At 43.6% G+C, this 16,341-nt stretch overlaps 1 protein-coding gene across 1 annotated transcript in view; it reads right to left on the minus strand.

The window, feature by feature from the left end:
• Nucleotides 1-16,341, minus strand: part of LOC136577198 (putative methyltransferase DDB_G0268948) — a 58,849-nt gene that overhangs the window by 20,868 nt on the left and 21,640 nt on the right. The window contains exons 3-4 of the mRNA XM_066576997.1: nucleotides 15,650-15,810; nucleotides 8,472-8,574 (exon numbers count right to left, since the gene is read on the minus strand). Coding sequence (XP_066433094.1) covers nucleotides 8,472-8,574; nucleotides 15,650-15,810 — 264 coding nt within the window. The remainder of the gene's footprint in view (nucleotides 1-8,471; nucleotides 8,575-15,649; nucleotides 15,811-16,341) is intronic.

Genomic DNA, 16,341 nt, shown 5'->3' on the forward strand with positions numbered 1-16,341 from the left:
TTCCTCCTGTGTTAGGTATGCAATTCGATTTATTCCCCGCTACATTTTGTATCATCTGCAAATTTTGATATTTTACTATACAGTCCTTCTATCAGGTCGTTGCTAAATATATTGAACAGAATGGGGCCCAATACTGAACCCTGTGGCACCCCACTAGCAACGGTGGCCCAATCCGAGTACGAACCATTTATTACCACCCTCTGGGGGTGGTTCACACCAACAACTTTCCGTTCAGCACAGATTTTATATAGGGTTATGCCTACTGAATACCATCATCAGGCGAGCCCCCATGAATAGATCTACTGTTTGTCCATTTTAAAAGATGCATTCACCGTCTGAGCTGCTTGTTTCCTATTTTCAGATTATGAGCCATATCTTTGGATTTATTAAACACATGGATGGATATACAAAACAGTGAATGATCAGCTCACTACCTGACCCACGAGGGTAGTGATACAAAGGTAATCCTCCAGTGCCAAGAAGAAGGTGCTGGTATATGAAATGCCCTGCCACAATCCAATGGAGATACAGATAAAGATTTTATAGGTGTTGAAGTTCATCTCTATATCCATTAACACCTGAATGCTGGTATACACCCAGTAGCACCACTACAGAAGATCATGCTAAAAGTCAAAAGGACAAACTATCATTTGTCCTGGTAAATCTTGTCAGTGGGGGTGGTAGAGCTGGCTTTTATGGTACAACTACCATCCAGATGGTCATTCAGCAGTCAGTTGCCCTGTGTAAACATGGCCACCAACAAGATAACGAACGTAAATGCAATCACTAATTGCTTCATTCCAGCTCACCTAAAAATAGACGCTGGTTGATTGTTTGGTGTAAGCGGATCATTTTCTATAATATTTTGTCCTCCCACTTAACGCAAGTGAATTAACCGCTCAAAGAATTCCAACGGGACATGGGTGACCAAGGTAGGGGGTAGTAGATAGCATTTTTTGAAGGGTTTCTAAGAGATGCTACCCTGGAGTACCTCAAAGAAAATAGCTGTATAGCTCTGTATCAGCATGGGTTTATGAGAGATTGCTCCTGTCAAACCAACCTGATCAGCTTCTACGAGGAGATAAGCTCTAGACTGGACCGGGGAGTCACTGGATGTTGTGTATCTAGACTTTTCCAAAGCATTTGATCCTGTGTAATATAAAAGGTTGGTATATAAAATAAGAATGCTTGGTCTGGGGTAAATGTGAGTAAGTAACTGGTCAGTGATAGAAAGCAGAGGGTGGCTATGAATGGTACATACTCTGATTGGTCACCGTTACTAGTGGGGTGCCACAGGGAGCAGTATTGGAGGGGTCACCATTACTAGTGGGGAACCACGGGGTGGGGGGCAGTATTGGAAGGGTCACCATTACTAGTCGGGAACCTCATAGGGCAGTATTGGAGAGGTCACTGTTACTAGTGGTGTACCACCGGGGGCAGTAGTGGGCCCTTTTTATTCTAATTATCTATTAGTGACCTTGTAGGAGGATAGCACAACAAAATATCAATATTTGCAGTTGACATAAAACTGTGTAAAGATAGTAACACAAGAAAAGGCACAAGGAGCTTGCAACCGGATATGGAGTTATGGCTTGGACAGAAATGTGGCAAAAGCAGTTTTACACTGATAAATGTAAGGTTCTGCAAATGGGCAGGGAAATACAGGTCATCATTACACGCTAAAAAACACTAGGGAACACTGACATGGAAAAGGACTTGGGGATTTTAGTTACCTGTACACTTAACTGGAGCAACCAGTGTCAGGCAGCTGCTGCCAAGGCAAATAGGATCATGGGGTCTATCAGAAGAGGTCGAGGGGCAACATGATGAGAACATTGTTCTTCTTCTTCTTCACAAGTCACTGGTCAAACAACACAAGGAATGTTGTATACAGTTTTGGGCACCATAACTCAAGGACATTATGTTATTACATTACGTTAAATCCTACTTAATGCAGAGGCTACGGGAAGATATAGGTGTAGGAGATGGACACGTGGAATCTCTGTGGGTAGAAATACAGAGGGAAAAAATAACAAAATCCTGAAACGGGTTTACTATAGGCCACCAAAAATAAAAAAAGAAACTGAAAACTTATTAATAAGGCAAATAAAAGAGGCGTCAGATCGTAATTATTATCGGAGACTTTAATTATCCAGATGTAATATGAGAAGACGAAACCTGCAAATCTCACAAGGGTGATAAGTTCTTGAGAACAATTAAAGATAACTATCTTACCCAAATTGTGCGGGAGCGAACTAGAGGGAAGGCCATCCTGGACTTATTATTAACTAACAAACTGGACAGAATCACGAGGGTGCAGGTTGAGGGATACTTGGGAAACAGTGACCACCATATAGTTTATTTCCAGCTGTTATTCAATAAGAAGCCTTATCAGGGAGTGGAAAAAAAACTAATCTTTAGTAAAGCTAAATTTGATCACCTAAGAACTACTATCGGTAACATTAATTGGGATAGCGTACTTAAAAATACAGGTACAGGCGACAAATGGGAGAAGATAAAAACAATCCTGATTACCTCATGTGAGCAGTTCATACCCTTTAAAAATAAAAATACTACAAAGAAAACAATGTGGCTCAACAAGACTGTAAGGGGGGCAATAAGTGAAAAAAGAAAGCGGTTCAATTATTAAAACAAGAGGAAAGTGAAGAAGCGCTAAAAACATACACGGAAAAGAAGAAATTATGTAAGGAAAAGAAAAAAAACTACAAAGGAGGAGGCAGAAAAACTGATCGCCAAAGAGCAAAAATAACCCCAAACTATTTTTCAATTATATAAACGGTACATACAATGATTTGCAATGAGAGCACTGGCTGTTTAACAAATAATGCAAGAGAAATCATAGAAGATGATGCGGGGGGAGGGGGGGGGGATGTATAGTTCTAATACAACAAAAGGGGTCAAGAAGAGAGCCTGGTAACTACAGGCCGGTAAGTCTCACTTCAACAGTTGGAAAAATATTTGAGGGTTTTCTGAGAGATTCTATCCTGAAATACCTCAAGAAAGACAACGGTATAACTGCTCATCAGCATGGGTTCATGAGGGGTCGATCATGTCAGACCAATTTGATCAGCTTCTACAATTAAGAAAGTCCTAGGCTAGATCTGGGAGAGTCTATGGATCTCGTTGATCTTGATTTTTCTAAAGCATTTGGCACCGTGCCGCATAATAGACGGATATATAAAATGAGACAGGACGGACTGAGTGTAAATGTGCGTAGTTGGGTAAAAAGTGAGCCTGGTAACTACAGGCCGGTAAGTCTTACTTCAACAACTGGAAAAATATTCAAAGGGTTTCTGAAAGTCATCCTAGAATACCTCAAGTAGAACAATGGAATGACTCCTCACCAGCATGGGTTCATGAGGGGTCGACCATGTCAGACCAATCTGATCAGCTTCTACGATGAAGTAAGCTCTAGGCTGGACCTGGGAGAGTCTATTGATCTCGTATATCTGGACTTCTCTAAAGCATCTGACACCGTGCCACATAATAGGCTAATATATAAAATGAGAAGCTCGGATTGGGTGAAAACATTTGCATCCGGGTAAAGAATTGGCTCAGAGATAGAAAGCAGAGGGTGGTAATAAATGGTTCATACTCTGATTGGGCCACCGTTGCTAGTGAGGTGCCAAAGGGTTCAGTACTAGGCCCCATTCTGTTCAGTATATTTATCAACAATCTGATAGAGGGACTGCACAGTAGAATATTGATATTTGCAAAATTACACAAGGTAAATACAAAGGACGACAACATATGGCTGCAAATGGATCTAGATAAGTTGGGGGCTTGGGTAGAAAAATGGCAAATGAAGGTCAATACTAATAAATGTAAGGTTATGCACATCGTCAGAAGAAACGGGTGTCACCAATATACACTAAATGGGGTAAGGCTAGAAAAAAGTGAGATGGAAGAAGACCTGGGGGTAATAGTGGACTGTACACTTAATTGGAGCAATCAATGCCAGTCAGCTGCTGCAAAGGCAAATAAAGTCTTGGGGTGCAATAAAAGAGGTATAGGGCCACAGGCCTAAATTAAAATTTAATATCTTCACCCAGACGAAGGACTCGGGGAGACTTAGTCTTTCCGATTTCTCCCTATACTACAAAGCTAACATTGCAAATTGCGTATGGGACTTGTTCAAACATCGAGCGAACAAGCTTTGGGTTGAAATAGAATATAATAGGTTAGCCCGGGAAGGCGGGGGGGGGGGGGGGCACTGATGAGTCTCTTAATTTGTCCCCTTTACTTTCGCAACTAAGGTCCGCTTGGATATGCTTTGCCACACAGAGTTCATTGGTCTCTATCCCCGGACCTCTCACCCTGCTTCTAGGTAATCCACAATTTAAGGCCTTTGAATACAGTACGCATCTCCTGTCTATGCACTTGGACCCTATTCCACGTTTGAGGGATGTTCTTGGACCTGGTGGGCTGAGGCCTCTGGTGGAGTTCTTTGAGGGAACTTGATTCCTCCAGGAGAATGGCTGAGATATTTTCAGCTGTGGGGGGCCTTGGATTCCCTGAACCCGATGCAGGTTTAGTTAAACACCTTTCACCCTTCGAGGTAATTTGCACCTCCATAGATACTCCTAAACACCAAATATCGTACCTATTTAGGATGCTGCTGTCTCGAGAGGTGGGGGACGAACCCCCGGAGTATGTTGGGGCTTGGAAAAGGGAGCTGGGTCGGCACCTTCCCCGGGACCAGTGGCAAAAAGCTATCACTCTAGCACACAAGGGGACAGGGTATCTTAGACTCCAGGAACTTAACTTTAAGATATTGTATTGATGGTACAGGACACCGAAGCGCCTACATAAAATGTTTTCCCAAGCCTCCCCCATATGCTCGAGGTGCTCTGGGAGTAGGGGTAGTATGAGTCACACATGGTGGGATTGTCCCCTGGTGGCAGCTTTGTGGTCAAATGTCTTGGCCCTGAATAACAGGATATGTGGAGCTCCCATTGTTCTCACCGGTGAAATGGCTTTGTTGTCTATGTTTCCAGGGTCCATAGCAAAGGTAAAGAGGGGTTTGTTAGGATTCTTTGTCCAGGCCATTAGGCAGATCATCCCAAGATTGTGGAGAACTAACATTTCCCCAACCAGAGTTCAGTGGGTGGAGGCAACCAACACACTGGTGCGTTATGAAGAGATGAGAGCTGAGGAGGACCAAGATCTTAATGCATTTTATGTGGTATGGCAGCCATGGATGGAATTTAGGTCATCTCCCAGAATGGAAGAATGGTTGTCATTAGGTTCAGGTATGGCACAGTTAAAGCTATCTTTGGGCTTGATCCTGGTTCCCTCAGCCTCACATGGGAGAATGTCAAAGATAGCCAACATTTCTACTCAGCAGGGTTGATTTCTCTTTTCCAACCTCCTTTGAGGCCCAGATGTCCCTTCCCACCTTTCCCTTCCCTACCTGTGTTTATCTATTTTACTTTGCATTCCATTATATTTTTTGATTTATCTGAAAATCTGTGACATGGGTGTACTCTTTGTACTCTTTGGATGCTTTTCGGGATCCACTGGCAGAAGAGATATGCTGTCAAATTTCCTTTTATAGACCTTAACCTGTCAAAGTTATACAGCTATATATTATTGTTAATTATGTTTTGTCACCTATGTCATAATAAAATATTTTAGAACGAAAAGAGGTATAGGGCCAAGAACATTATCCTCCCACTATATAAGGCACTTGTCAGGCCCCACATGGAATACTGTGCGCAGTTCTGGACTCCGGTGCTCAGGAAAGATGTTACAGTACTTTAAGGGGTCCAAAGAAAGGCAACAAAATTAATAAACAGAATGAGAGGGCTGCAATACCCAGAGAGGCATCAAAATTGGGATTATTAACAGTCTTTTTTCCAGGGTAAAGAGGCGACCAAATAACTACCGCGTTTCCCCGAAAATAAGACAGTGTCTTATATTAATTTTTGTTCAAAAAGCTTTAACTTTTTTACATGTATAGCTGCCTGGACACTATTTAAATTGACTGTTTTCATTAACTGTTAGCATGGCTTAATTTTGGAGTAGGGCTTATATTTCAAGCATCCTCAAAAAGCCTGAAAAATCATTTTGCATCCTCAAAAATTCTGGAAAATCATGCTATGTCTTATTTTCAGGGAAACAGGGTATGTATAAATACATTAGGGGACAATACAAGGATCTCTACCATGATCTATTGATACCCAGGACTGCAAAGGTAACAAAAGGGCATCCTCTACATCTAGAGGAAAGCATGTTTTATCACTAATACAGAGAGGTGTTTTTTTTTACTGTAAGAGCAGTGAGACTGTGGAACACTCTGCCTGAGGACGTGGGGATTGCAAAATCAGTACAGGAGTTGAAGAGGGGACTAGATGTCTTTTTAGAGCGCAATGATATTGTAGGATATAGACATTAGGTGACCAGCGGGTTGCTGGGTCTTACATTTAAGTAGGAACTATAAAAGGTTGATCCATGAATTATTCGACTGCCATTATGGAGTCGGAAAGGAATTTTTTCCTCCAAATGAGCTAAATTGGCATTTGCCTCATTGGGGGTTTTTTTGGCTTCCTCCTTATCAACAAGGGGGAGGGGTAGACGGCTGAACTGGATGGACATTGTCTGCATTCAGCCTAACATACTATATTACTACGGTATGTATGTTACTACAGAGATCTCCCCCATCATCTATTATTCCCAGGACTGTAACAAGGGGGCGTTCTAATAACTATGTATAGATATATTAGGGGTTAGTACAGAGATCTCTCCCATCATCTATTATACCCAGGACTGTAACAAGGGGGTGCTCTAATAACCATGTATAGATATATTAGGGGTCAGTACAGAGATCTCTCCCATCATCTATTATACCCAGGAGTGTAACAAGGGGGCACACTCTACATCTAGAGGAAAGAAGGTTTCTACACAACATAGAAGGGGGCTCTTTACTGTAAGAGCAGTGAGACTATGGAACTCTCTCCTGAGGATGCGGTGATACGATATATGAGGGTCCTGGACGTCTTTCTAGAGTGTTACAATATTACATGTTATATCACTGATTACTCAGAAGGGTCAGTGATCCAAGGATTATTCCGATTGCCAAATTGGAGGGAAAATGTTTTTCCCTTCTAGTAGGAAAATTGGCTTCTACCTCATTGTTTTTTTTTTGCCTTCCTCTGGATCAACATTGGAAGGATAATAGGCTGAACTGGATGGGCATATGTCTTGTCAACCTTACTACTGTGTTTCCCTGAAAATAAGACACTGCCTTATATAAATTTATGCCTCAAAAGAGGCACAGTGTCTTATTTTCGGAGTGTGTCTTATACTTAACCAGCCGCCGGCGTCTGTGTCCCTCGCGCTGGTCCCCGCGCTGCTGTAGGCTGCAGTCCTCAGCCCTGACAGGATTCTCTTCTCTTGGTCACAGGGCTTTGTATACCCAGCCTCCAGTAAGCGCTGTGATTGGTTCTTCGAGCACCGGCTCAGATTGGCCGGCGCTCGATCCAATCAAGGCGCTTACTGGAGGCTGGGTATTCAAAGCCCCGTTACCAGGAGAAGGGAATCCTGTCAGCGCTGAGGACTGCAGCCTGCAGCAGCGTGGGGACCAGTGCGAGGGACACAGATGCCATCGGCTAGGTGAGTATAAGCAATAAGGTAAAAAAAAGCAACACTCACTTAACCGCCAGCGCCTGTGTCCCTCGTGCTGGTCTCTGGCCCTGTGGCAGGCTGCTGTTCTCAGCACTGAAACGATTCTCTTCTGGCGAGGGGCCTTGGAATACCCCGCCTCCGATAAGTGCTGTGAATGGATTGAGCACCAGCCAATGAGAGCCGCCGCTCGATGAACCAATCATAGCCATTTAGTGATGTCATTCACTGAATGGCTGTGAATGATTGAGCACCGGCTGTGATTGGCTGACACTCGATACAATCCAAGTGCTTTCTTACCGGAGGCGGGTGATTCAAAGCCCCGTCACCAGAAGAGAATCTTGTCAGCGCTGACGACTGTAGCCTGCCACAGCACCAGAGACCAGCACAAGGTACACAGATGCCTGCAGCTAGGCGAGTATTGCTTGCTTAGTTTTTTTTTTAACATAGTGTAGTTAGAGCTCATTTTCGGGAGAGGGCTTATATTTTACTTTTTGCACTATTTTCTCCCCAACATTGGCATAGATACTGTACTTGGGTCTCAGTTGTTGAGCCATCCTTCGTCTCACTAAGCGGGGGGGCATGTGTGTAGATGTTCATAAAAAGCAGTTGAACAGAAAGTCAATCTGAAGCAAATGCCTGCAGTATAGTAATCTTCCATAAAGGTTATCGTACTAAAGATTTCCTTACAGCAGGAGAGCAGTGCAGATATTAATCTTGTGTTTCTATGGCAGACTTATCTCAGTACGTATAATATATAAGCTATGGTTTCCTGAAAGAAATCAAGGACAGTCATTTTTCTTTGCTATACAATATTTTCAGTTTACCTCTTTCAGAAACTTTCCAATTTCGAACCAATGGACAGCAGCACATGCGATGAGTAGATCTACAGAGGCATCCTCCACTGGAACCTGCTCCGCTGGCAGCGCTCTATAAGAAGGACGTGTTATAGTGATTCACTAGAGCGGACAATATAATAAGGGTGTTGGTAGGATCCGGGTAATGAAATACTGCAATGTTTGAACATTCTGCATTTGTGGTAGAGCAATAGACTTTGGCGCTCTGCGCGGTTTCATGTGTGCTGGTTGGGTGGATGAACACAGAAGATGGGATGTGTAGACAGATATGATTATGCTGGACGACATTATCACACTTGTCATCTCCAATCCGATTAGTCTTGTCCTTTTCCGTCACATTACACACGCAGTCTCAATCAAAATTATTCAAACCCCACCATTGAAAATTAGGATTATTTCCCAAATTTACAAACTTTCTACCATTTGCAAAAAAAGCATTTAAACAAGAATTTAAATACAGTAATTAGTGTTTAGTGGAATAATCGGTTAATGTCATTATCAGGCTGATATTTCGAGACATTCGGACTCAAAGCCAGTGGGAATAAAAATCATGTTCATTAGTTTGCCCTCCATAAGGTCCCCAATGTAGCCAAATGCCACCAAATTGATTGGGGACACACACCACACATCAGGAAAACCTGTACTTCTCCCAGAAATTGGTAAAAATAGTGTACAGTGGTGTAGAGGGTCAATCATAGCACGAGGCATCACAGAAAACAAAAGAAGGCCTACATAGGGTCTCCTAAATTAACAATTGTGCCAAGGAGCATGGCAGATATGCCGCTGGTAGAAAAAGCAATGTCATCTATCTATATATATAAAACTAGCTTACCCGTCGCGCGTTGCTGCGAAGACAGACATACATATATATGTTTTTATATATCTAGATAACAACCAATCACAGCACAGCTTTCAAGTTACCTCAGCGGTATAATATATAGCAACCAATCACAGCACAGCTTTCATGTTACCTCAGCAGTATAATATATAGCAACCAATCACAGCGCAGCTTTCATGTTACCTCAGCAGTATAATATATAACAACCAATCACAGCGCAGCTTTCATGTTGCCTCAGCAGTATAACAAATAGCAACCAATGACAGCACAGCTTTCATGTTACCTCAGCATTCTCAATATCCAGCAATTGTCTTGCGAAACGTTCGGCGGATGCATCATTTTGTAGTTGAACACGCATCCCGTTGCTCGTAATGCCTTTTGCTTTTGTGCTTGAGATCGAAATCAAACGATCTTTGTCTGGGGGGCATAACTGTCGACGATGCTTGCACGCGTGCCACCAATCGTGGGATAGTTGTACTATGCCAGTAATCTTCCCAGGAGTGTACTCAACAACTTCCCAAAGTTTTATGGCGATCGGATGAATGGTGTAGTAGCGCAAAAAGGACAGACAGACATACATTCATATATATATATAGATGACATTGGAAAGTGAGAGAATTAGATTCCATACGTAAAATTTGGATGCTAATTCTTTTGCGCTTAGAATTGAATAATCGAGTTGGGACTCATTAGCTCTTCCTATTTATGACATATTCAATGCTCGTGCCAAAGATCATGTTTCTACGACATCGGGAAGTGAGAGAATTAGTGGCAATGATGGAAATCCGAACGATCTATGTGGGGGGGTGTAACTGTCTACGACGCTCGCACGCGCGCCATTTATCATAGCATAAATGTACTATGCCTATAATCTTCCCAGGAGTGCACTCAACAACTTCCCAATGTTTCATGGTGATCGGATGAATGGTGTAGTAGCGCATAAAGGACAAACAGACAGACACACAGACAGACATACACGCATACATTCAATTTTATATATATTGATTGAATGTATGCGTGTCTGAATGTATGCGTGTCTGAATGTATGCGTGTCTGAATGTATGCGTGTCTGAATGTATGCGTGTCTGAATGTATGCGTGTCTGAATGTATGCGTGTCTGAATGTATGCGTGTCTGAATGTATGCGTGTCTGAATGTATGCGTGTCTGAATGTATGCGTGTCTGAATGTATGCGTGTCTGAATGTATGCGTGTCTGAATGTATGCGTGTCTGTCTGCGTGTGAAAAGTTAATGGGTCCCAACTCGATTATTCAATTCTAAGCGCCAAAGAATTAGCGTTCAAATTGTACGTACGGAATCTAATTCTCTCACTTCCCGATGTAATTTGGCATGGGCATTGATATCATAAATAGGAAAAGTTAATGAGTCCCAACCCGATTATTCAATTCTAAGCGCCAAAGAATTAGCGTCCAAATTTTACGTACGAAATCTATTTCTCTTTCTTCCCAATGTCATAGAAACTTGAAATTTGGCACGGGCATTGAATATGTCATAAATAGGAAAAGTTAATGGGTCCCAACTCGATAATTCAATTCTAAGCGCCAAAGAATTAGCGCCCAAAATTTTATGTACGGAATCTAATTCTCTCACTTCCCGATGTCATAAAAACTTGAAATTTGGCACGAGCATTGATTATGTCATAAATAGGAAAAGCTAATGGGTCCCAACTCGATTGGTTGCTATATATTATACCGCTGAGGTAAAATGAATGCTGTGCTGTGATTGGTTGCTATTTTTTATATCGCTGAGGCAGAATAAAAGTTGCGCTGTGATTGGTTATTTCTCTTTCTGCTGAGGTAACAAAAGCTGCGCTGTGATTGGGTGTTATATATTATACTGCTGAGGTAACATGAAAGCTGCGCTGTGATTGGGAGTTATATATTAGAAAGCTAAGGTAACATGTAAGCTGCGCTGCAATTGGTTGTTATCTAGATATATAAAAACGAATGTATATATGTAGGTCTGTCTTCGCAGCAACTCGCGACGGGTAAGCTAGTATATATATATAAAATTGAATGTATGCGTGTGTGTCTGTATGTGTGCGTGTGTCTGTCTGTCTGTCTGTTTGTCCTTTATGCGCTACTACACCATTCATCCGATCGCCATGAAACTTTGGGAAGTTGTTGAGTACACTCCTGGGAAGATTATAGGCATAGTACATTTATGCTGTGATAAATGGCGTGCGTGTGAGCGTCGTCTACAGTTACGCCCCCCCACGTAGATCGTTTGATTTTCATCATGGCCACTAATTCTCTCACTTCCCGATGTCGTAGAAAAATGAAATTTGGCACGAGCATTGATTATGTCATAAATAGAAAAAGTTAATGGGTCCCAACTCGATTATTCAATTCTAAGCGCCAAAGAATTAGCGTCCAAATTTTACGTCCGAAATCTAATTCTCTCACTTCCTGATGTCATCTATATATTATATATATATATATATATAAATAAATAAATAAATAAATAAATAAATGTCTGTCTTTTATGCATTACTACACCATTTATCCAATCACCATGAAACTTTGGGAAGTCGCTGAGTACACTCCTGGGAAGATTACTGGCATAGTACAACTATCCTACGATAGGTGGCGCGCGTGCGAGCATCATAGACAGTTATGCCCCCCAGACAAAGATCAATTGATTTCCATCTCAAGCACAAAAGCAAAAGGCATTACGAGCAACGGGATGCGTGTTCAACTACAAAATGATGCATCCGCCGAACGTTTCACAAGACAATTGCTGGATATTGAGAATGCTGAGGTAAAATGAAAGCTGTGCTGTGATTGGTTGCTATATATTATACTGCTGAGGTAATATAAAAGCTGTGCTGTGATTGGTTGCTCTTTTTTTTTTATATTGCTGAGGCAGAATAAAAGTTGCGCTGTGATTGGTTGTTATATATTATAAAGCTGAGGTAACATGTAAGCTGCGCTGCGATTGGTTGTTATATATTATACCACTGAGGTAACATGAAAGCTGCGCTGTGATTGGTTGTTATCTAGATATATAAAAACGAATGTATGTCTGTCTGTCTTCGCAGCAACGCGCGACGGGTAAGCTAGTAGATATTATAAAAAGAAATTCTTCCAGATGAACACAGCAGCCAAGCACGAGCCTGCTCCAGGGAACAGCTGTAAAGCTACAAGCGGTTTAAAACATTTTTGTTTTGGAAGGGGGAGTAAAAACTTGGTGAAGGAGAAGGGGAGTAGCAATACCACCACCACAGCCATCACCACTACCACCTTGAGGGTACATGTAGTCTTTGATATAAATCTATGTTCCGTCACATGTGAGTAAAAATTGCCAGCGTGCTAACACACCCGTGGAATCTGTCTTGGGATACAGAGGTCAAGTGAATTCCATGCATGGTTCATTCTTATAAATATATCAGGCAATCCACATTGTCTGTAGATAGGCGGATGTGTCTGTCAGCTATTACACCCCCAGCTGGCAGGGGGTAGGCAGGCAAGCACCTCTAAAGCATGTTATGAAAGCTCTGACCACTCATCTAGCTTAGATACCCATAGGTCAACGGGGCCACGCAGGAGCTGACATACTGTTGGTCCATCACGGATAAGTGCTATTTGTGATTGTCAGCCCTATCCTGGGCTTTTGCTACAGGCTGAGACAAGTTGAAGAAATTATGCCCCACCTGTTTAAGACTTCCCCTGCCACTGGTGATGACGATGCTGCAGCAGCTTTCTACTCGTCCGCCATGAGCTGCAGAGCTGCAATCTATTGCAGATGCATGCCCATAGCCATGGGGAAATGCTGTGCTTAAGCTGCTGAACAGTCTGTCCCGATAGTGCTGCATTTTGAGGTCCTTCTGCACTGCCCTGTGAGATCTGCCATTTTTGACTTGTAGCAGAGATGAAGGAGAGTGGCCACCCAGAAATATTCTGATATTTTGATGTGGGCTATGTGATGGTCCTTCTCCAAGCATTTAAGCATAAAAGCACTCATATACCTCAAAGTGCCTTGGTCTGTTTATACCCAGGACTGCGACGGTAACAAAAGGGCATCCGCTAAGTCTAGAAGAAAGCAGGTTTCATCACCAACACAGAAGGGGGTTCTTCACCCTAAGAGCAGTGAGACTGTGGAACTCTCTGCCTGAGGATGTGGTGATAGCAAAATCCATAGAGGAATTTAATAAGGGGCTAGATGTCTTTCTAGAGCGCAATGATATTGCAGGATACAGACAATAGGTGACCAGCGGGTTTGTACTTCTGGGTCTTACATTTAGGTAGGAACTATCAAAGGTTGATCCAGGGATTATTCTGACTGCCATTATGGAGTCGGGAAGGAATTTTTATGCGGAATGGGATAATTGGCTTCTGCTTCTTCAGGCTTTTTGTCTTCCTCTGGATTAACATAGGGGTTGAAACAGGCTAAACTAGATGGACATTGTCTTCATTCAGCCAAACATACTATGCTACTAGGTTAGGATAAAGAGTATCCTCCGGCTGGTCGCACCATTCACGTAGAATAGCTGGGGATAGTGATGGATGGAAGGAAGGAATGTTGCATAGCTACTCCCTACTGTGACGAGAACAGCACATCATAGTCCCTGAGGCCCTGTAGGGTCTGTTTCAGCAGGCAGACAACAAGGATGTCATACTGATCAGTGTGTCATCACGACTGACCATTTTGGTTGCTTCCTCAAAGCAGGCTAAAACGGCACAAACGTCTGATTTGCAACCACTCCACAGGTGTCAAGTGACCGATCTCTATACACCATCTGGTAATCCATGATCGCTCTCTGCTAATGGCTTAGCCTCTGCAACATATGCAATGCGTAGGCATGTCACGGATGAGACAGTTGGGTGGTAGCCCAAACTGTTGCTGCAACTCCACCAGAGGAGAGGCAGCTGGGTGTGAAAACAAAAAGTGCAATCACAGTTTCCTGGCCTTTTCCAGCAGTTAACTTGGCTAATTGTTTAGGAAGCCCTGCACTACCGGGTTCATTATATGGGCCAGGCAAGATACGTGTGAGATTGAGGAGGCGAAAGGCAGCCAGCAGGTTGGCCCAATGTTTATGCAGGACCTTGCTTGGCTTCTGATTGCGCGGCCTCAGCCACGTGGCAGCCTAGGCCTGCAGGACCGTCAACAACCATGTGGCTGCGCTCCCCTAGACATATGAGTTTTAGGACAGCATTTTGACATTTACCACATGCACCGCTGTATGGAGGTCAGATTTTATTACATACAGATATCTGTGCCAATGTGAAGGGTGTTGAAAGGTGGTATGAAGAGGTGAGAAAGAGAAGGAGGGGGGTAAGGAGGGTGTTGAGAAGGAGACAGACACGGATGAATGTGTTCCAACTCCTGGGGGGACCATGAAACGCGGACCACCACTTTCAGCTTCATGCTCCATCTGCAGGGCATTCACCCAGTGTGCCGTTAAGGATACTCAACGCCTGCCCACTTATTATATTCATTGTGCGGAGCTACTAGAATCACAGAATGGTAGAGTTGGAAGGGACCTCCAGGGTCATCCTGCTCAGTGCAGGATCACTAAATCATCCCAGACAAATATTTGGCCAGCCTTTGTTTGAGCTTACTATAAGGCCTCCTTCCCACGAACGGATTTCCGCCGCGTAATTCGCGGCGAAAATCCGCTGCGTTGCTCGCAGCTATTAGGTTCTATTGAACCTAATAGCACAATGCTCACGATGCGTAATTCCACCGCGGAATTACGCACCGCGATTTCTCCCGTCCTCACCCGCAGCATGCTCTATTTTCTGCGGGTGAGGACGGGCTGTACGCACTGACGGCTTCCATTGCAGTCAATGGAAGCCGTCCATTCACGCTATCTCCCGCTGTAACCAGCGGGAGATAGCGTGAAAAAACGCTTTCCCGCCCACCGCCGAGCGTCATATGACGCCAAATGACGCGGTCCGGCCGCGTCACGTGACACGGCCGGCCGTGCACGTGACACGGCTGGTGACGCGAGGGCGGTGGGCGGTGACGGGCGGTGAGCGGGGAAGCGATTTCACGCTATCTCCCGCAGGTAAGTATAGGGGCTCTGGGGGGCGCCGTGACGGGCTTCACAGCGGAATATTACGCTGCGGAGCCCGTCACGCTCGTGGGAAGGAGGCCTAATAGTTTGCTTGCCAAAAAAAAAATGCTGGAAATTTGTAAATTTGGCAATTAAACCTAATCTGCAATGGGGGTTTAATAAATGTGATTGAACTCAACATTTCTGCAATGTGATGTTTATTTCATAGTGCTTTACTCCAAATACAACTATGACCATAGCAATGAACCCTCCCAATGTTAAAAGTCCGCACCTGAATGTTGTGTTTGGAAGTTTAAGTGCTTTGTTGGCCTCCTCGATTTGGGCTTCACTAATGTCCGTTCCCAAAACCTTTCTGAAGTGTGGAGCCAGAAATTTTGTGCTTTGTCCCGTTCCACAACCAACATCCACGGCAAGTTCATAAGGTTCGTTTAACTGGGAAGGCAGAAGGCATACTTCTTAGAAAATTGACAAAAGATTATGTAAGCCATACAGTTTAAGAATTCAACTTCACATAAATCTGATGAGAATTCTAAAAAATTATTGATGTAGCAAAGTTAAATTTAATTGATAATTTTCTGCGACAAGTTATTCTCTTATCATTCTTACAGTTCTGGATGGACAGAGAGAACGTGCCGGTGACGTCATCACGCTGGTCTGTGCTCGTGCAGACTGTTTGGAGTGCACGTGCCGATGACGTCATCACGCTGGTCTGTGCTCGTGCAGACTGTTTGGAGTGAACGTGCCGATGACGTCATCATGCTGGTCTATGCTCGTGCAGACTGTTTGGAGTGAACGTGCCGGTGACGTCATCACGCTGGTCTGTGCTCGTGCAGACTGTTTGGAGTGAACGTGCCGGTGACGTCATCATGCTGGTCTATGCTCGTGCAGACTGTTTGGAGTGAACGTGCCGGTGACGTCATCACGCTGGTCTGTGCTCGTGCAGACTGTTTGGAGTGAACGTGC

Source organism: Eleutherodactylus coqui, chromosome 8, assembly GCF_035609145.1.
Source record: "Eleutherodactylus coqui strain aEleCoq1 chromosome 8, aEleCoq1.hap1, whole genome shotgun sequence".
Taxonomy (NCBI): Eukaryota; Metazoa; Chordata; class Amphibia; order Anura; family Eleutherodactylidae; genus Eleutherodactylus; species Eleutherodactylus coqui.